Source organism: Drosophila eugracilis, unplaced genomic scaffold, assembly GCF_018153835.1.
Source record: "Drosophila eugracilis isolate 14026-0451.02 unplaced genomic scaffold, ASM1815383v1 contig_47, whole genome shotgun sequence".
Lineage (NCBI taxonomy): Eukaryota > Metazoa > Arthropoda > Insecta > Diptera > Drosophilidae > Drosophila > Drosophila eugracilis.
Window position 1 is genome coordinate 2,993 of NW_024573338.1, and position 18,207 is coordinate 21,199.

The 18,207-nt window shown below is 36.2% G+C and overlaps 2 protein-coding genes across 3 annotated transcripts; both read left to right on the forward strand.

Annotated features, from left to right (window-relative positions):
* The first annotated feature begins 339 nt into the window (after nt 1–339).
* Nucleotides 340–9,134, forward strand: LOC108109201 (ubiquitin-conjugating enzyme E2-17 kDa). The gene is made up of 5 exons (XM_017217642.1): nt 340–724; nt 3,763–3,826; nt 7,338–7,369; nt 8,010–8,193; nt 8,267–9,134. Exons 1-5 carry the CDS (start codon nt 701–703, stop codon nt 8,404–8,406), a joined length of 444 nt encoding a protein of 147 aa, XP_017073131.1. The 5' UTR covers nt 340–700; the 3' UTR covers nt 8,407–9,134.
* Nucleotides 9,135–10,513: 1,379 nt separating this feature from the next.
* On the forward strand, nt 10,514–17,894 carry LOC108109241 (progestin and adipoQ receptor family member 3). Of its 2 annotated transcripts, XM_017217721.1 has the most exons (7): nt 10,514–10,633; nt 11,599–11,717; nt 15,289–15,426; nt 16,495–16,599; nt 16,663–17,136; nt 17,195–17,319; nt 17,383–17,894. In XM_017217721.1, the coding sequence occupies exons 2-7, from the start codon at nt 11,613–11,615 to the stop codon at nt 17,486–17,488; spliced, it is 1,053 nt and encodes a 350-aa protein (XP_017073210.1). In that variant the 5' UTR covers nt 10,514–10,633; nt 11,599–11,612; the 3' UTR covers nt 17,489–17,894. The 2 variants fall into 2 exon arrangements, with proteins under 2 accessions (XP_017073210.1, XP_017073218.1); XM_017217729.1 differs by lacking the exons at nt 10,514–10,633; nt 11,599–11,717 and adding an exon at nt 13,259–13,600.
* The last annotated feature ends 313 nt before the right edge of the window (nt 17,895–18,207 follow it).

Sequence of the window (18,207 nt, forward strand, 5' to 3'; positions counted from 1 at the left end):
AGCAAATTGCACAGTTTTATTCGCACGCACCAGCATAGATAGCCAAGACACCAACCCGCCGCCCATTAACTCAACCCCCCAAACAACCAAACCAAAAAAAAGTAAATTTTTTTGTTTTATTAAAAACTAAAAACCACTAATTGCCCTCCCCCCCCAACCCAAAGCCCCCCCACCAACCCGCCCCCCCCCACCAAAAGGTTATATGAACCGGTGATGTTCGTCTAGCTGGACTGCTCTATTTCGACCGCCGTTTTGCAACACCGCCAACAGACACACACACTATTCGTCTTGCTTGCACGCCCGGTTTGCCAAAGGGACAGTCATTCACTGCGGTCAGCTAAAGTACTATTATCTCACTTGCACGCGCGTTCAAAAGGCCCCGCATTGATTGGGAAAAAATAATCATCGCCGTAGTCTTCGTCGGGTCGCCGTTTTTACTCGCAGTGCGCTGGTGCTGCTTTATTTCGAGACAAGGGACACAATCGAGAGAGCCATATTTAAGCATCAAAGTTCTTGAGGCGCAACGCAGCTTTTGTGTTTCGTTTTCGTTCAATTCTAAGCGAGCAGGAGATATATTGAAAGAAAAATTCCCAATTCTGTGCAAAGAACAAAAGAAATACGCGAGACACCAACACCAGCAAACAACCATCCAACCAAACACACACACACACAACCCAGAAAATCAAATTTCAATCAGAAAATGGCGTTAAAAAGAATCAATAAGGTATGTGAAAAAAAAAACTAAAAACTCTACGAAACGGGTTTAAAAAAAAGAACATTTTGGTTTAAACTAAACACAAAGTAGAGACAAATGTGAGCAGACATAAAATTAGTACGGAAGCGAAAAATTTTATGCAAGAAATGTGAAACGTAGGTACACGACGGAAAAGTAAAAATCCACGAACGGCAAAACGAAAAGAAAGAAGCGTGCAAAAAAAAGAGGCAAGGGGGAAAATAAGCTGTGGCGGCGTTAGCTTAATTAATAAGTTTCTAATTAGGAGATTAGAAATTTTTGAGGGTGGTGAAAAAGGGCTAAGGATGTGTGCGTGTGGTGGGCAAGGCAACGTGTGGTGCAGTCATCGTTTCCGTTACTTTTGCGAGAGTGTGTGTGTGCGATGCGTGTGCGTGAAAGTGCAATGCAAATGTGCATTGTTTGTGTGCGAGTGTATTTGTGCGTGTGCGTGTGTGCCGGGCACCTGGATGCATTTACATTAATGCAACTATACGGCGGAGTTTTCACAGCTCTACGGGCGCTGTTACCCAATACACGCTGTACACGGCACTCGCATACAGTCTCACTCTCACCTTACACATACACAGACGCACACACTGCCATCGCCGCAGAAAGATCCAGCAAAAAATAAAACAGCAAAAGCAAGAAGCGTATAAAATTAACCTAACCCTACTTTTTGCGCTGATAATTCAGAAATAGTGTTGCCCCAAGTATATATATGTATTGAAATATTTATATATATATTTAGGTGGTGTGGCTATAGTGTGCGTGCTTCGATAATTATTTTTAAAGTGCTTGCGCGTCGTTTGTCCTTGTCCAGTAATGCTTTTTAACCCCTAATAGTGTCAGAATATAGTATGTTCAAGGTTCATGGCGTAAAACCCTTGAAACTTCTTGAAAAAAAAAAACATTAGTAATATTTTGTAGTTGTGGAAATTTTACTTGGCGAATTGGGAGCTTTTTTTTTCGTTTGCAGCCGGTTATCATAGTCATACCCCACACACCAATACATTAGCAAATACAAAGTCTCGCCATCACTTGGCTATGGCCATTGCATGCCATCTCGCTCAGACCTTGGCGCCTTCCCTTTGCCAGCGACAGCTGAGGCCGCAATCGGTCTCGCTTTAGCAATGGGGCAGAGCCAAAGAGAGCGCAAGTGTGTGCGTGATTAGTGTTGCAAAACACTCGAAAACCAAAAGGGGCCCCCAAATAATTAGTTATAAATTATAATTAAGCATAATTTACATACAAAATGAGCGGTGAATGCGGAATTTGTACATTATCTATGCGTGTGTGTGAGCGTGAGAATAATTTAAAAGCCTTATGTGTGTGTATGTGTGAGGGGGGGTCTGCTGACTGTCTCGACGTCGCAGTTGCCATAAAGGCAGCACTGCCGGCGTCGGCGTCATGGCCATTGAGTTTTTCCTCGTTTTTCATAGATTTCCTTCTATTGTAAACTATTCCTGCCTGAACGAAAACGAAATGGCACAAACCGGAAATAAAAGTATATTTTTTTAGTAAAAATTTAACAAATCACGCACACCCCTTTTTGTGGCAAATTCTTTAAGGTTTTTTTAAGTTGGCCTCATTTACCAAAAAAAGAGAGGTAAAGAGCGAGAGAGAATAGTCGGCTTAAACGCGGATCAAGCTCTCTTGAAATAAATACTGAAAGAAATGAAGTTTCAAACATATATCAAATCTTTTAAGACACATGTAGAATTTAAAAAAGAAAAAAAAACATGTGACTCTTAAAGAAATATCCATCTGTTCTTCAAATTTAAAAAAAAAAGTTTAGTTTGTGTTTATTCACCTGGTTGATCATAAAAACAATATTTCTCTCTGTGTACATGTGTGCGTGTTTGTTTTTGGTTTTAGCTTTATTTGTTTTGTCTTTTATGAGTCATAACTGCTCTGACTTCAATCGAAAAAAGAAATGTTACAATTTCTTGTAATTTATTTTTGCTCAACAGGTACAATTCCCGGAATGATGAGTGAGTGAGATGGGGCGAAGAAACACTGCGTTTTTTCTACTTTTCGCGACGGCTATTTTTGTTGTGTTCCACTCAAATTTTGGGGTGCCGTTACAAGTACACGCACACTCTGAAGCTCTAGCTTCTTTTCCTCTCCATTCTTCTCATCTTGCTTTCCCCTTCACCTCTGAGCTGTGCTCTTCTTTCGCAGCTCATCTTCATTATTCTTTTTTATATATATATTCCTTTATTTTTTTTTTTTTTGCCGGTTTACCTTACACCTTATTCTCTCTCCCCTTTTTATGCTAGTATGTGTGAGTGTGTGGCAGCTGTGATAACTGAAGAAGCGGCAGAGAGAGAGGGGAGCCGCTCAGCTGTGTGCGTACGAGTGCAACAGAGATGGAGCGAGTGGGCGAGGGGGTGGGGCTGAGGGAGACAGCGCCATTTGTGGTCCGGGCCAACGAACTTGATTTTTCACGTCTCTCCCTCTCGCTCGCTCACGCTTTGAACGCAATTCTCGCATAAAAATGTTTGTTTTGTATCCCCATATTTCTGTTTTTAAATTCTGCATTTTAAATTTTACATCATTTGCATGCCAAGCACACTCATCTACATATATACACACGCACACACACCCTCCAAAGTGCAGGAGATATCGTTGCATTATAGACCAAAACAAAAGAACCGACAACCGGAAAACATAAACGACTTGCAATGAAATTCCATTTTTGACTATTTTCCCTTTGGGAAACTCTTTTGGTAGTTCCTGGGTGCTACAAAGGCGGCTTTTGTTACCTTTGTCACCACTAAATGGGTTTCAGATCATAATTAGAGATATTTTATATTTATTTCACCGAATCAGGCTAGTTAAATAAACTAAAAACGATAGATAAAGCATGTCTAAAACTCAGATCACTCGGTAAAAGAAATATGAAAAACGGTTCGTTCTCTTAAAGAAAATAGGATCTTAGAGAAATAGGATTCTTATAAGATCTTATTATATATATATATATATACTTAAAATTTAATCACTAATCTATATTTCCTTTTGTTTAATAGGAACTGCAAGATCTGGGCAGAGATCCACCTGCACAATGTTCAGCCGGTCCAGTTGGAGATGATTGTAAGTATGGTTAATGTTATTCACCATCACCATGATTTGCAATGAGTCAACTTTATGTTGTGGAGCTATGAGTTCAGTTTTGATTTCACCATAACTTGTGGGAGCTGAGAAAGGCAGAAAACAAGATGGGGAAACATTTTTGAGTTGCCAAATTTGAGTCAAGTTTTTAGGTATTAAAATCAAAATATGTAGAAAGTCATTTTTAAATTATGGAAATAAGAAAATATGATTGGTACTTCTGATATTTTTTGAATTAATAAGAAACAACCACTCATGAAATTCAAAGAAAAGTTTAGTCAGATTAATAAAAATTCAAAATTATCTTTTAAGGCTCCATAGAGAGTTGAAAAGACCCCGGCGCGAAACAGCTAATGAGAAATTTAAATATTATCGATTGTATATTACCACGTCACAGATTTCAATCGTGACTGGGCAAAATATGTTTATATATTGTTTATTCACCTATTTGTTGTTAGTTTTTGTTTTTTTTTAATGCTTAGCCTATGCTAATTTGGGATTATTTTTCACCGAGTTTGGGGGATTGAGTTCTTTATATTGTGATAGCGACGGCCTCGAAACAGCTGATCGCCATGACTTGGTTCTGGTTTCATAGCTTGGCTTGTTCTGTTCTTTGTTTTTCTATTTCTCTCTGTCTTGAACTCGATTCAAAAACTCACGATGCCAACATGCAATTAGTCAACAAATTCACACTGGCTTTTGGATCAGATTCAGTTACGTTATAACACGTAGAGCGATACCAAAGACAGACAACCGTTACTGAAAAGCCTCCAAAAGTAGTGGTAGTAGGAGAAGAAGAAGAGGTACCAGCCATATGGGGGTCATTCGCAAATGACGTCACTTAAAAGTGAAATCGGGTAATTACATAGCCTTGCCGCAGGTGATTTCTGGCCAAGAAAAAGTGCTCTGTTATACTTTGTTTAAAATGAAATTTTAGAAGAAAAAAAGAGGTCAACAAAGTCACAAAATTTACTGGTTTCTTCGCGGTTTTAATGTTTTTATAAACTAAACTTCAAACTAAATAAATAAAACAAGTATTTTGTGATGTTGATTTACAAAAATGTAAATAGCGGCTATATATTCTAAGGCTTTCCGCATTCTTTTGTAGTAACTTTCCTTGAAAGGTGTTAAAAAGATTTTGGAATCGCGCATAAAATATAATGATTTCAAGAACCGCCAAAATGTTGTTACATTTTCTATATCACAGCATTTTCCAAAGCACTTTTCTTTGTGTTGCATTTCCCTGTTTCTCTACAAAAGCGAGGAAATTGAACCCATTCAAGTTTCCCGTGAGGCAGTGAATAATGCTAATTGTCATCGTTTGTTGATAATTGCGGGCACTGAAGCGATTTCACTCGATTTCTATTATCAGTTTATAATCGTCTATATAGTAACTTGGGTTGTACATATATAAACGTAAGTGTTTTTTGTGTACAACAATTCGTTTGACTTGTTTCCGCAGTTGTTATCATTTTGCGTTGCATTACCATTTGGCACTCTCAAAACCTTGGCCGAAAAGTTTCCACAAAATGAAGTAAAAGAAAGGAATTTGCAATAAAGGGCGGGGCCTATTTTGTAGTTGGTAGCTGGTTGGGTGGTATAAATTTTCCTCCCATGGAAGAGACAACTCCATAGATGTTTTTTGCTCAGTGTGGGGTTGGCTTTTCAGTCGTGTGAGTGGGAATTAATCCATTGAAATCGTATTACGGCAAAAGAAACCTTATGATTTAATCATGTATTTAAAATGGAAATTGATTGAATGCTTCTGAGCTAAGTTAACCATGAAGGGATTTGAGATAGTTAGTTAATTGATCATAAGTAGACTACTTAAAGAGTTTTATTACTGAAATTCTAGGTTCTGACTAACTTTATTAGAAAGAAAATCATTTTTTGTCAATAAATGTTGTGACTAATCATAGCTCAACATTCCATTTCACTCAATCACCAGCTAGATATTCAAAGAACAACAATAATATGTTTCTAAATGTGTTTCTTGTATAAAAGTAAATATTATATTGCTTTTATTACTATTTATCTTTCTCCCCCGGGGCTTTTATCGCCTAGCAGTGCCCAGAATTTATTGATTATTGTTTAAGTGGCATAATCACCATGGCTCGGCTGCAGTGATGAGATTACTTTTGTCTGAGCTATGGCAAATACAATGCCGTCGCATTCTCCAGACCCAAACTCTAAACTGCTAAATCGACAAATGAACATTTCGTGTAATTATGGTCAAGGCAGCAACAGCAGCAGCAGCAGCAGCGGCAGCAGCTGGTAACCGAGGGCCCAGTTCCCAGTTCTCAATACTCAAGTTCTCACCCAAACAGAGAGGGTTTCCCCAATCGTATTCGTTTGGTTCCCCAGGATGACATTGACGGCATAGCCAGTGGCTCTGTTTTGGCCATGGTTCTGAGCCAACTGCCACACGTTCCGTGCTCTCTCTTCATGCAGTTTGTTCGCAGAGTACAAGGGTATTTGTATGCTATGTTTGTAGTAGGGTACAAGGGTATATAGAATTCGTGGACATATATATACATATATGTCAATAAAACTCAAGGCTTGCATGGCAGAAAATGTATAAATGAAATAAATTAAAAATGAAAATTTTATTAAAGGAAATATTAAAACAGTCTTTAAGGATGTTAATATAAAGGAGGGTTTCCTTGTAGAGTTAAATATAAATTGATTTTTTAGCTCAAAGTTATCTTTTAGACTTCTATATAAGAAAGTAAGAAAGTTAAAAAGTAATTGGTTTCTGAAAGACTTCTATTACAGGGTATCATCTTATAGATCTACTCCACATTTTAACGTTTTTGTTTTTGTTTCATGGGAGAGAGTCATTTGGTGCTTTTTCTGCTGCTGACGTCGCTGCCAATTGTCGGTGCCAAGGCTCTTTGGCTGGCATTGTTTGTGTTTGTTCTTTTGTGGAGGAATCGCTAAAGAGCATGGCCATGAGAAAGGAAGTGGGCTGGTGGGAGGGTGGCAGGTGCTGAGAGAGTGGTGCATTTAGTTAGGCGAGAGCGAGTTTTGCTGCAGTGTGAATGCGCATATACAGTAAGGATTGACTCAGGAGAACTAGGAAAAATAAACAAGTTTAAGATATTGAAAATTTGTTTATTAAGTCAAATATAATATACTACATCCGTCTAAATTGGCAAGAGTTAGTCTGTTTTTTGATACAGATAGAATAATTTATCTACCTGTTAGGCCCTTAAAGGGATAAATTATGAAAACCAGAAAAAAAAGTGCTAAAAGTGTGTATGTTCTAATATTTCCTAGCATCTCATTGTTATTTCCAAATATCCATTAAGTTGCTCATTATGTACACAATAATACAGCTCCAAGGCAGATTAGGACTTAATGCAAATCAAAGCAAACAAAAAACGTAATACTGCAGTTGCATTTTTTGTTTGCCCTCTTAGGGCTCTATCCTATTATCTCTAAATGCGTTCTTACAAATGTTTGATTAATGTCTTTCCTTTTTCACTTACAGTATTTCACTGGCAAGCTACAATAATGGGCCCGGTAAGAGGATTTTTAAGATGAACTGGATGAGAACAAAATGGATTTATAAATTGATTTGCTGTTTAATTTTAAACCTAAACTAATTTCTGTTGATTTATTGCAGGTGCATTATGGTTTTGCATTCAATGTTGATTATAGCATAACAATGGATCAGTTAATATTGTTTTTAAAAATATAATTAGAATGAAAAACTAAGCCGTACTTATTTATTATTAAGCTGAGTGAAACCTCAGTTGATAAGAATGATGAATTAATGTAAAGATTAGTCTGAATAGATAAGCTTATATAGTAGATTTGTAAACATTTATAAACATTTATTTAAATAAAATGCCACTACAGATGTAATTGATTTTTGTTTAGACATTAATCAATTTAAACTTTTAAATAAATAATTTTGTCGGCATCTGTTATTCTGAAATGCAAATAAATATAGAAAGAAATATATATATATTGTCAAGAGATTTTTCTGAATTAAAACTAAAACGTAATAATCTTAATGAAACCATTTTATCAGCTAATATTTGTCAAATGAATGCATTCCCATTTTCTACAAACGAGTAAATCAACAGCAAATAAATATGTTTAGATAATATCAACTAGTCTAGCCATACTAATACACATTATCATCTGTTTATTTCAGCCGGACAGCCCTTACCAAGGAGGTGTATTCTTCTTAACTATACATTTTCCAACAGACTATCCCTTTAAACCACCCAAAGTGGCTTTTACAACGCGCATATACCATCCAAACATTAACAGCAATGGATCGATTTGTCTCGATATATTAAGATCTCAGTGGTCGCCAGCATTAACTATTTCAAAAGGTGAGTTTTGTAATTTAAATATTTATAAATCAAATTAAACTAATATATAAATATTTGTGTTTTTCTCTTTCAGTCTTATTATCAATTTGCTCTCTACTCTGTGATCCCAATCCAGACGATCCGCTTGTTCCAGAGATTGCCAGAATATATAAAACCGATCGGGAAAAATACAATGAACTGGCACGAGAGTGGACTAGAAAGTATGCTATGTGATGCGTTCCAGATTGCAGCAGTCCAACAGAATCAGCAAATTCAACATCAACAACAGCAGCAGTAAAAGCAAATGCAGATGCAACAGCAACAGCAGAAGCAGCAATAACAACAACATCAGCAGCAAAAACAACAGTAAAAGCAACAAAGATAACATCAACAATTTACAATAGTCAGATTCAGATGAAGAAGAGGAGCTGCAGCCGCGGCATTGTTAATGGCAATGGCCGCCGTGCGGTTGACCACAACAATAACCACAATATCAGCAGGACCTGCGGCCACAGCAGCAGCTACAACCACAACACCAACAATTGCCACAACAACATCAGCAGCAACTGCAGCAGCAATAAGATCAGCAGCTGCCGCCATCATCTACGTCGACGCTGCCGCTGCTATCGCCCCCGCATCGGCATTAGCATTAGAAACAGCAACAACATTGGCAGCGGTAAGCGCCAGTGGACTGGAGGCCTTGCAGCAGAAGCAGCAGCAACAACATCAGCCGCAGCAGCAGTAGCAGCAGGAGCTGGCAAATTGGTGGACTGGGAATGAGTGTGTTTTGCCCCGAACAGAAACAGAACAGCATAAACGGAAATAATTTAATAATAATTACTGAAAAAATTATGTAAGCATTAAACATTAAAAGCTAGACAGCTACCAACAACAGCATCAACATAATAAGTTTAAATACAAAGAAAAACAAAACTACAAATAAAAATCAGCTGGAAAAATTATTATTATTATTATATTATATTTAAAGAACCGGAAAAATAAAAATTGCAAAAATTCAATTTAATATGAAGCGAAAAGGTGAACGAAGGTAGTAGGCTATATTCACTTTCCTTTCCGATCACCTGAAATGTTTGTAACTAAAAAGGTTTTTTGTATCTTAATTCCCATGCATGTTTTGACAAATTAGTAACAATATTTTGATGTTCTGAATGTTGTAGACAAATGTTTGTATTACATTCCCAATTTGTTTGTCCTAAAATGTCTGTGAAACTGTCTTACGTAAAATGTTTTTTAATTTGTAAACTATTGACGTTGATTTCCCGCTCTTGAAGTTGCAAAATGTGTTACTAAATAGATGTATCTGCCTATTGGTTTTTCATTTATTTCTTGATTTTGATTTTACAACTCACAAAGTTTATATCCGCCAAGTTATATTTTTTTTCTTTCCTAAGTTGTTAACGGTTATCTGGTATAATTACCAAGCTTTAAAGATCTGAGCGGGCTTGTTCATAATTTTAATTGGCGTTCTTTAGCGAGTTGGACTAATTTTGATTTATATTCTCAGTTTGCAACAACTTTTTAATTGGACAACATCGTTTGGACTCTGAAATGGGTTGCTTCAAGAGCTTTTGTTGTGAATACAGCTATCATCTTATAGCCATTACAATGCCAAGTGACAGCTTTCTTAGGTCAATAATTACACTTTTTAATGGCTTTTTTATTACGCTTTTTTTTTGGTTTACGAGGGTTTAATGATGCATAAGGGCAAGGAAATTTCTTAACTCGGTCAATGCGAAGGGCATTTGCCAAGAGACAGCTTAAGGTTGGTTGGAATAAGTATAAATATTCAGAGAGTGTTGGAATTTATTCGCAAAGGCCGTGGAAAAAATAAAAATATTCAGAAAGTGTTGGCAAAGGAAATAGTGGGAAGGGTTAAGAAGAAGGCAAGGAAAATATTCCACAGACTGCTGATTAAATTAAATTAAATCAAACACGTATATAAAATTTTAAAATTTTAAAACAAAACTGAAGATGCAAATCATCTTAAAAGATTTCAACAAAGTTATCACTTTTCTGCATATTCTTAGCTACCTTTTTAAAGGGTATTTAGAAGAGATCTTTAAATATTCAGTAAACGCTTTTAAAGTTCCAGTGTAAAGATCTTCGATGGCGGCAACGACCAGAGCATGCTAAATTAGCATTTAATCAATTCAAATATCAAATATAAAAAAAGAAGAATCATATGCTCGCTCGCCGCCAAAAGCTTATTTGAGCTTTTGTAAGATCTGTCTCTTAGAGCTCGTCTTTTCTTCTCTTTACGGCAATTTGCGATGTCTTCTCTTTCTTCCAAGGCAATGCAAACACACTCGAGGTCTGTGAATATGTTCATTTGATATTTTTGCCGCGTTGCGAGTGGTGTTCGCGAGAACTTTTCAGTGCCGAAGTGAAAATTCCAATTCGAATTCCCCGTGTGTGTTGTGTGTGGCCAAGTTAAACTAAAGTAAATCAAAATCAATTGAAGGTTATCTGGATCTTGGGGACCCTTGGGGGAATCTCAATTAACAAGTGCAATATGTTTGAGAGACACGTGCTGCGACGAAAGCTGTCCGTTTGGTCGATTGACCTGGAAAAGTTTTAGAAATTTTGGTTATGCAAACGGTTTTGTGAGAGAAATGTTTTTGTGGGCCATACAAGAAATACAAAATACAAACTCAAAATTGCAGTCGTGGAAACAAAATGCTTTTCGCTAAACACACAGAAAGAAAACATTTTTTATAATTGAAAGGGAAATGATCATTATTTTAATGAGGATTTTGTTTTGTGTTTTGAAAAGAAAACATTTTTGATAGTGTTCTCTGAACAAAGTTTAAAATCTCTGCAAATTGTGCTTGTTATATTCAAACTATAAAGATTAAAGATTACTTAGATTATTCAACTTTTTGATTGCTGTTTTTTGTGATAATCATCTGTTAAGCTGATCCTTAAACAAATATTGCTTGTAGATGCTTAATCATTAACTTCATCTTAAATTATATAAATTGAATGTTATGATCTTGTTAAAAAAACTTTAAATTATTGCTTTGAAAATAGTTAACTTTTGAGACCTTTTTGGGGAAAGGTTTCTTCCAGCTATAATCGATTAAGCTTTGAAGAAAGTCCAAGCCACAAAGAGTGAAAAAAAGAGAGAGAAAGAGAGAGGGAGAGTCAGAGAGATGAAGACTACAAAAAGAGAGCGAAGCTCGCTGTCTTTGTTGTCTCCAACATGGCAACACACACGCTCTCTCCACTTGGCACCATTCAAGTTGTCTTTTGTTTAGAAGCTCGACTCGATTTTCGCACTCTTCTGCGAAATGGGGAGGTGGGGGTGGTGGCTCTGGATAACTTGCCGGTCTGCAACTGGCCATCAATGTTTAAATTATTAGCCAAGAAACACGATCTGAGTTAAATTTTTGTAAATTTCATTAGGACTTTAAGTAGCCATGACTCCCCGTCCCAGAGAGATCCTTGAGGATGAAGATATATCTGCTGAATCTTCCACCTGCTATTTACGGAAATCTGGAAAGGATTCTGATGACAATTCCTGGGTAAGTGGAAAAGTTCGTTTTGTGTAAAAGGAAATCACTGAGCAATGAACTTTAGAGGGTTAGGCGGGTTATCGGGGATTTTTATATATGTTTAAAGGGAATGTACTAAGAATAAGTAAGTATATATTAACACACTTTAGTTAATCGGACTTTAATATTAAGGAATTTATTTACTGCACAGGAAAGATTAATATGATCTCCTTAGATAGTAATATTAACTTTTTTTCGCTCTTTTTTCACATCAATTTTGTCTTATCAAATGCACCCGGAAACTGCATTATCTCAAGATCCGCTCCTGTTCTCAGCGAATCAAAGCGGCACGTGCATCGCATCACATTCAATCACACCTGTCAAGTTCCCAAAAGTAATGGCCATTTGGCCACACAAAAAGCTGAACCAAGAGCTGATGAGATAACCTTATACGAAACTGGCAGAGTGAGCGATTTTCGCCATGGCCCGAGGGCTATAGCCCACTAGATCGCCACGAATGGAGCCAAGGTCAAGTCGGGTATTATTATTTGTAACCGATTAGAGCTTGCCACACCGATATCTTGTTATGCATTATGTTTACACACAGATGTATGTATGATGCGATGATGCCCATGGGGCCTTGCGAAAGTCCCACGCGGAATTCCTGAACTTCGACGAAAGGTGAAACTGGTTTTTGGGCTCAGTTTTCAGTTTTTGTTTTTTTTTTTTTGGTTGTTTTTCATTTACGGATGTCTCCCGCAAGCGATAAAAACCCATCAAATATCCGTGTGTATTGAGATCGTGTAAACAATTAATGCGAATTCGAGAGAAAAGCTAAAGCTTTTTGAAAAAATTGTGCAATTGTTGTTTACAAAAGGGTTCTCAATGCTCGACCGATCATCAACTTGGATGGTTATATAACAAAGGGGCTTGTCTTGATCGTTAAACATATATGGTACACGGAGGAAAGTTAATGGGTAATAAGTTTGGCTCTTAAGAAATGTAAAGGAAATGTGGTTTTATGTTTGAAAATTATGTTTTTTAATATTAATCAAACATGGTATCCGTTTTTAATAACAATATCCTTTTAAGTGGTAAATTTTAACGTTTTAAAGACATTTTTAGTATCCCACAAAGTTTTGATTTTACTTTCTCAGTTTACAACCTTACCATACCTTATCTTAACCATAAAACTATACTTTCCCAAAATATAAACATTTATATATTATTCTAAATTGTTAAAAAAGTATATAAAACATAGATAAAACCCCCCAATTTCCCTCACTGCGTTCGCTAATCAACCTGACTTGACCAAAACAAGCCCACTTGCACAAGAAGCGAAAGCTCATCAGCCACGAAATTTCGCATAATTTCAGCATAACTGTCCGCTGAAAGATCTGAGAAAAAAGACCACTCGCTGGTTTTGAAAACGAAAAGATTGCTCAGCAAATCTTTTGACTCAATAAAACAAAAAAAAATAAAAACAGAAACAGTCTCTCGGCTGCTGTTAAATTATAGAAAGCTTTTCCGCAAGCTTTTGACGATTCACATCATTGGCCACATTGGATACCAAGGGGGGTTTTCAGTTGCCAGTTAGCTGGCAATCGCAAAGGTTTACTCGATTACCGCAACTCAGTTGAAAAACTCCTCAAGGAGTCGCGTAGCAAAACGTTAGAAAACATTGTTTTGAAATGTCCAATTAGATGTTTGTTAGTGTGTTGAAATTTTTGTGTTTTATGAGAAAATTATAGTGGAAACTCAAAACTAAAAGCAGACATAAAAACTTATTTAACAATTTTTAAACTGTTTAAGAAAAAAGAAAAAACAATACAAAAATGGAAACTACAATTGTTACCACAACAACAACCACAACCGAACTGAAATGCATTATTCGCGGCAGTAAAAAGAAAGATGTAAGCTGTCATTCCAAACTCTGAAAATTTTAAGTGTTTTTTTAACTAAAGTTAAACAAAGAAATTGTTAAACTACGTCAATGGCTAATTAATGACTATTACATCCTGTTTATCAATGGCATTCCATTAGATTTTACTATTTACCAACAATTACCAGCTTTGTTAGCTAGAATCTGGAATATTTGTTGTCGAGTGTTTGTTTCGAAAATATTTAACAACTTATAGTACAGCGTTAATAAGCTTGTGTGTAGTTTTTAACAGTATTAAGTTTCTATTAAACTTTTATTTTGATATTTTTAATGGTAAAAATTGGTTGTGTAATGAGAGAGGTGAGGTATTTGGTTAACAAATTTGTAGTTTTTAATATAGAAACGTATTTAATAACTCCTAAAATCTATCAAGTATCTAATCTATCCATCCTAAAAAATTCCAATAAAATATCTAATTTTTGTCTTATAAAAATGTTTTTAATTTCCTAGAAAAACTAGATCAAAAAAGTATCTTCCCTAAAATGTGCTTTAAAATTTACTTTTTACACATGTGCTTTGTTTTTCTATGATATTTATGATATTGTATTACAAAGTCTCTCATAAAGTTATTAATTTTTCAAGGAAAAACTTCTACAATTTCCACACAAGCCTAGCAGCTGTATAAATATTTGATATTTGAGAAAACTTCATGACGTAAACATATCCATTTCGATTTTAGCAAATACAAAATCTTTATTTGCAAATAGGTAGCAAAAGCAATTAGCTTTAACCCTTTAGTGACTCTTTGACTGAATTGTAGGCGTTTTAAGAATGTACTTAGAAAAGTAGTTACAATTTTACTTTAGTGACTAATCACTAGTTTTAACAAATATGTAGGTCATATTTATGAGGTCTTTGAAATACTAAAAAAGTAAAGACAAATCGGGTTTGCTATTTAATAGCACATTTTAGTTTAAAACCTTTGACTTAAGAATCATTTTTAAGGGCATTTATACATTTTAGGAAGCAATAAACCTATTTAAGCTTCTCCCTTATGCATTTATTCATTACTTTTTTAAGTGCATATCAAGTGCATTTGCTAACCAAAAACGTAAAACAGAAAAACAATAAAAATTGTAAACAAAACGTCATCGAATTGGATAAGATACTTGCTTATGCACTTGCACTTGCCCTCCCACATCTCGCTCTTATTGTTGTTGTTGTTGTTATTATGCATTTAGATTTAGAAGCTGGATAAACAAATTACAGTCAGGCCCCCTTTTCGCAGTTGCTGTTGTTTTTGCTGTTTTTTGTTTATGGGGTTTATAGGGTTATTAGTGGTGTTGTTATTATGGCATTTTTGCAATCCACGATTGTTAGTGTTGTTGTTTACACGAGAAACTAAAAACCAGCCAGGGAAAAACAACAACAACAATAAATACAAGGAACCGCAGAAGAAAAAAAAGATAATAATAAAATCAGCAAACAAATCAATTTTGTGCGACTGCAGTTTTGGGTCTAAAAATATACATATCAAAAACGAAATGAACGGCCAGTTGGCAACGTCTGTTTTATAAGGCGGAAGAATCTTAAAAACATAAACATATATATACTCGTATATGCTGCCGTTCTTGTCCTCAATTCAAATTAGTTTTTAAGCTGCCGCTCGCTCTAATCGATAAGATTTCTTAATTTTCTTTAACTATCTGTATCTTTCAGATTGATGGCCAACCGGTTACGGATACAACGGATGCATCGCATCAGTTTCCGTCCAACGAGGAGCCCAATATTCTGGGCCATGGACCGCAATACGACGAGAAATTGTCCAAATTCAAATGGCTCTGCAATTTCGATGATGTGAGTTTAACCCTTAGCGAACTTTGGGGGTCAATTTGTTGTGGCAATTTGTCGGGCACAGAATTTTAATTGATCGCAAATTGTATTTGGCGAATTGACAAAAAAAAAAGCACTACGATCAGGGACAAATTGGCCAAAGAAAAGATATATTGTTGTTTTTATCAATTAACATGGCTTGTAACTTGGATTTTGGCTTATTGTTATCGTCTCTTATATGAACGATGGTTGGTTGTAAAATGGCCAAAACGCCGAAATATGTGAAATCCACAGCGGCATTCAAGTTGGCAGCAATTGCAAAATAATACAATTAGACAAACCAAACCCAACAAATGCCAACTGAATCAAGGTCTCGCCAGCAGCAACAAATAAAAAGCTCTTCGCTGGCGGGCATTAAATATTTAAATAGTGGTGGTAAATAAAAAGAAGCTACTGTAGTTTTTTGTGAGTGTATTTAATACGTATGCTTTACATGTCTGTGAAAATCCCCAAGGTAACTAACTCCCGAAACGCTTTGGTTTGTATTGAACTTTTTTGGGATTTTTCAAAACAATCAGTTTCGGTTTTTAGCAAGTTTCCAAGCAATTTAAAACCAGACTTTAAGTGGGCTTGGAATGGTAATTGCTTCCGATTCAAAGGCTTTAATTAAGGCATAAATGTGAGTTAATGTATGCTAACTAGTGTAAAGTTAAAACCTATAAGCTTAGATATAGAGATAGATAGATAGAAATAGAGATCAAAAAACCTTAACAATGTCTAAACAAAAAGTTCTCAGCATTTAAAAAAACATTTCTCAACAAGATTCCTAACTAGAATAGAAATTGTATTAATTGGTTTTATTTATTTTTAATTGAACAAAGTGAAAAGCTTTTTCGCTTTAGATTGGGCTTGCTGCCAGAGCCAAAAAGGTTTCCTCCATTTGTGTTTGGGGCTTTTCCTTTGTTTTGTTTTGTTTTTTTGTTTTAAGTTTTCAATGTTACGCATTCGATTTGCATAGTTCTTATCGGTTTGGAAAAGTTTGTATTTATTTGGAATGTTTATTCAACGATTTTTTGTTTTGTTTCCATGCAGGCCCCCAGCCACTTGAAGTTCAACCCTTACATCCGTCGCGGATACCGCACATTCCTGTCCAACAAGCTGTGCCTGCAGAGCATTTTCTGGTGGACCAATGAGACAGTAAGAATGCACTGAAAAGAATTTAAGAGTTGAAAAATCTTACTTAATATCGTATTTCTATAGATCAACATCTGGAGCCATTTGGCTGGTTGCATCCTGTTCATTGGCCTGACGATCTTCGACCTGCAATTCCTTCGCCTACACGCCTCCTTGAGTGATCAAATCCTGGTGGTCTGCCTGCTAGTTTGCTTCTGTCTTTGCATGCTGATGTCCGCCATATACCATATATTCTCCTGTAAATCGGAGGAGCATTACGAAATCTTCCTATCGGTTGACTTTCTGGGCATCTCCCTCTCCCTGGTGGCCATCTATATCAGTGGAATGTACTATGCCTTCTGGTGTCATACTTTCCTGCGTACCCTGTACTCAACGATTGCCTTGGGGATGTTCGGCCTGGCCATTGCTGTGCAGATTCCAAGACTGAATGTGTCCATGAATGCCAAGGTGTCGGTTCTGCTGCTGTGGTCTGCTTATGGAATCATTCCGCTGGGTCATTGGGCAGTGGCGATGGGTGGTTTGGAGAACGAGCTAGTCAGGGTAGGTGTTCTTAACTCTGAATTTAATATTTTTATTAATAATTTACCAATTTTTATAGCTTATGGTGCCCCGCATTGTGGTCATGTACTTGCTCTGCCTCGTCGCCTTCGTTTTCTATGCCGCCAAAATCCCGGAGCGCTGGTTCACCGGAAAGGTGGACTTTGTGGGTCACTCCCATAACTGGTAATTGATAGCTATTTAATTTTAAAATCTTCAAATTAACTAATGTTATTACACCGTTAACAGGTGGCACCTGATCATTGTGGCAGCCTTCTATCACTGGCACAACACTGGACTGGTCTATGCCGAATATCGTCTGAATAATGGCTGCAGTGCCCCCGTTCTAGCCTGAGATTTGAGATCATAAATCTAAGATTAAGGATCAAATGATCTTAAGATCTGAGGAGCCAAAAGTGGAACCGGGACTCTAGTAGACTCTAGCATAGTGTAAATAGTTTATGGGGCGCTCTTGATCCGCTACTAACTAATATTTAGTTGTAGTTTGTTGACCGATATGATTAATTTATGTGTAATTTACCAATTAGTTAGGGTTTTTTTCGTGTTAGTCAATCCAAATGAGAGTTGGCATCGCACGTTGGCTGGACGGTTTCTCTCTTTATTTCCTAATTCATTTCATTTTATTATAAACAATGTCCTTGGAATTGCATGTGTCTTGAGCTGAAGCTGTGTTAGTCTTGTTGACTCGATTTTTACAATTACTTTAAATGCAAATACAATATCAAAAGTACAAAACAAAAGTGATGATAGTCTTTATTTTTCTTAAAAGAACTTAATCTTTGATTTCTGGGGTTTTCAAAAGCTAACGGCTGTTCTGTTCTGTTAGTGAAATAACATTAGCGGTTAACAGAGAGTGTTAACGTGACCACTTAAAAAAACCCATCCACTCAGCGAAAAAAGGAATCGACTAGGCCCTAACATAATATCAAACATATATCGGTGGTCAATATTGATGGTCAAAAACGAAACTAAAGAAATTTTAAGATAAAATGATTTTCTAATACTTACAAAGCTTTAACATTTCAGTTGGCGGAAAATTAGAAAGGCTTTGCA

Excerpts from the sequence above, each read along its gene's own strand:
- LOC108109241 (XM_017217721.1), top strand. The coding sequence starts at position 11,613 with ATGACTCCCCGTCCCAGAGAGATCCTTGAGGATGAAGATATATCTGCT. Across the intron at positions 11,718-15,288 it reads ATTCTGATGACAATTCCTGG|ATTGATGGCCAACCGGTTAC; the intron begins GTAAGTGGAAAA and ends TGTATCTTTCAG. Across the intron at positions 16,600-16,662 it reads TCTGGTGGACCAATGAGACA|ATCAACATCTGGAGCCATTT; the intron begins GTAAGAATGCAC and ends GTATTTCTATAG.
- LOC108109201 (XM_017217642.1), top strand. The coding sequence starts at position 701 with ATGGCGTTAAAAAGAATCAATAAG. Across the intron at positions 3,827-7,337 it reads CGGTCCAGTTGGAGATGATT|TATTTCACTGGCAAGCTACA; the intron begins GTAAGTATGGTT and ends TTTCACTTACAG. Across the intron at positions 8,194-8,266 it reads AGCATTAACTATTTCAAAAG|TCTTATTATCAATTTGCTCT; the intron begins GTGAGTTTTGTA and ends TTTCTCTTTCAG.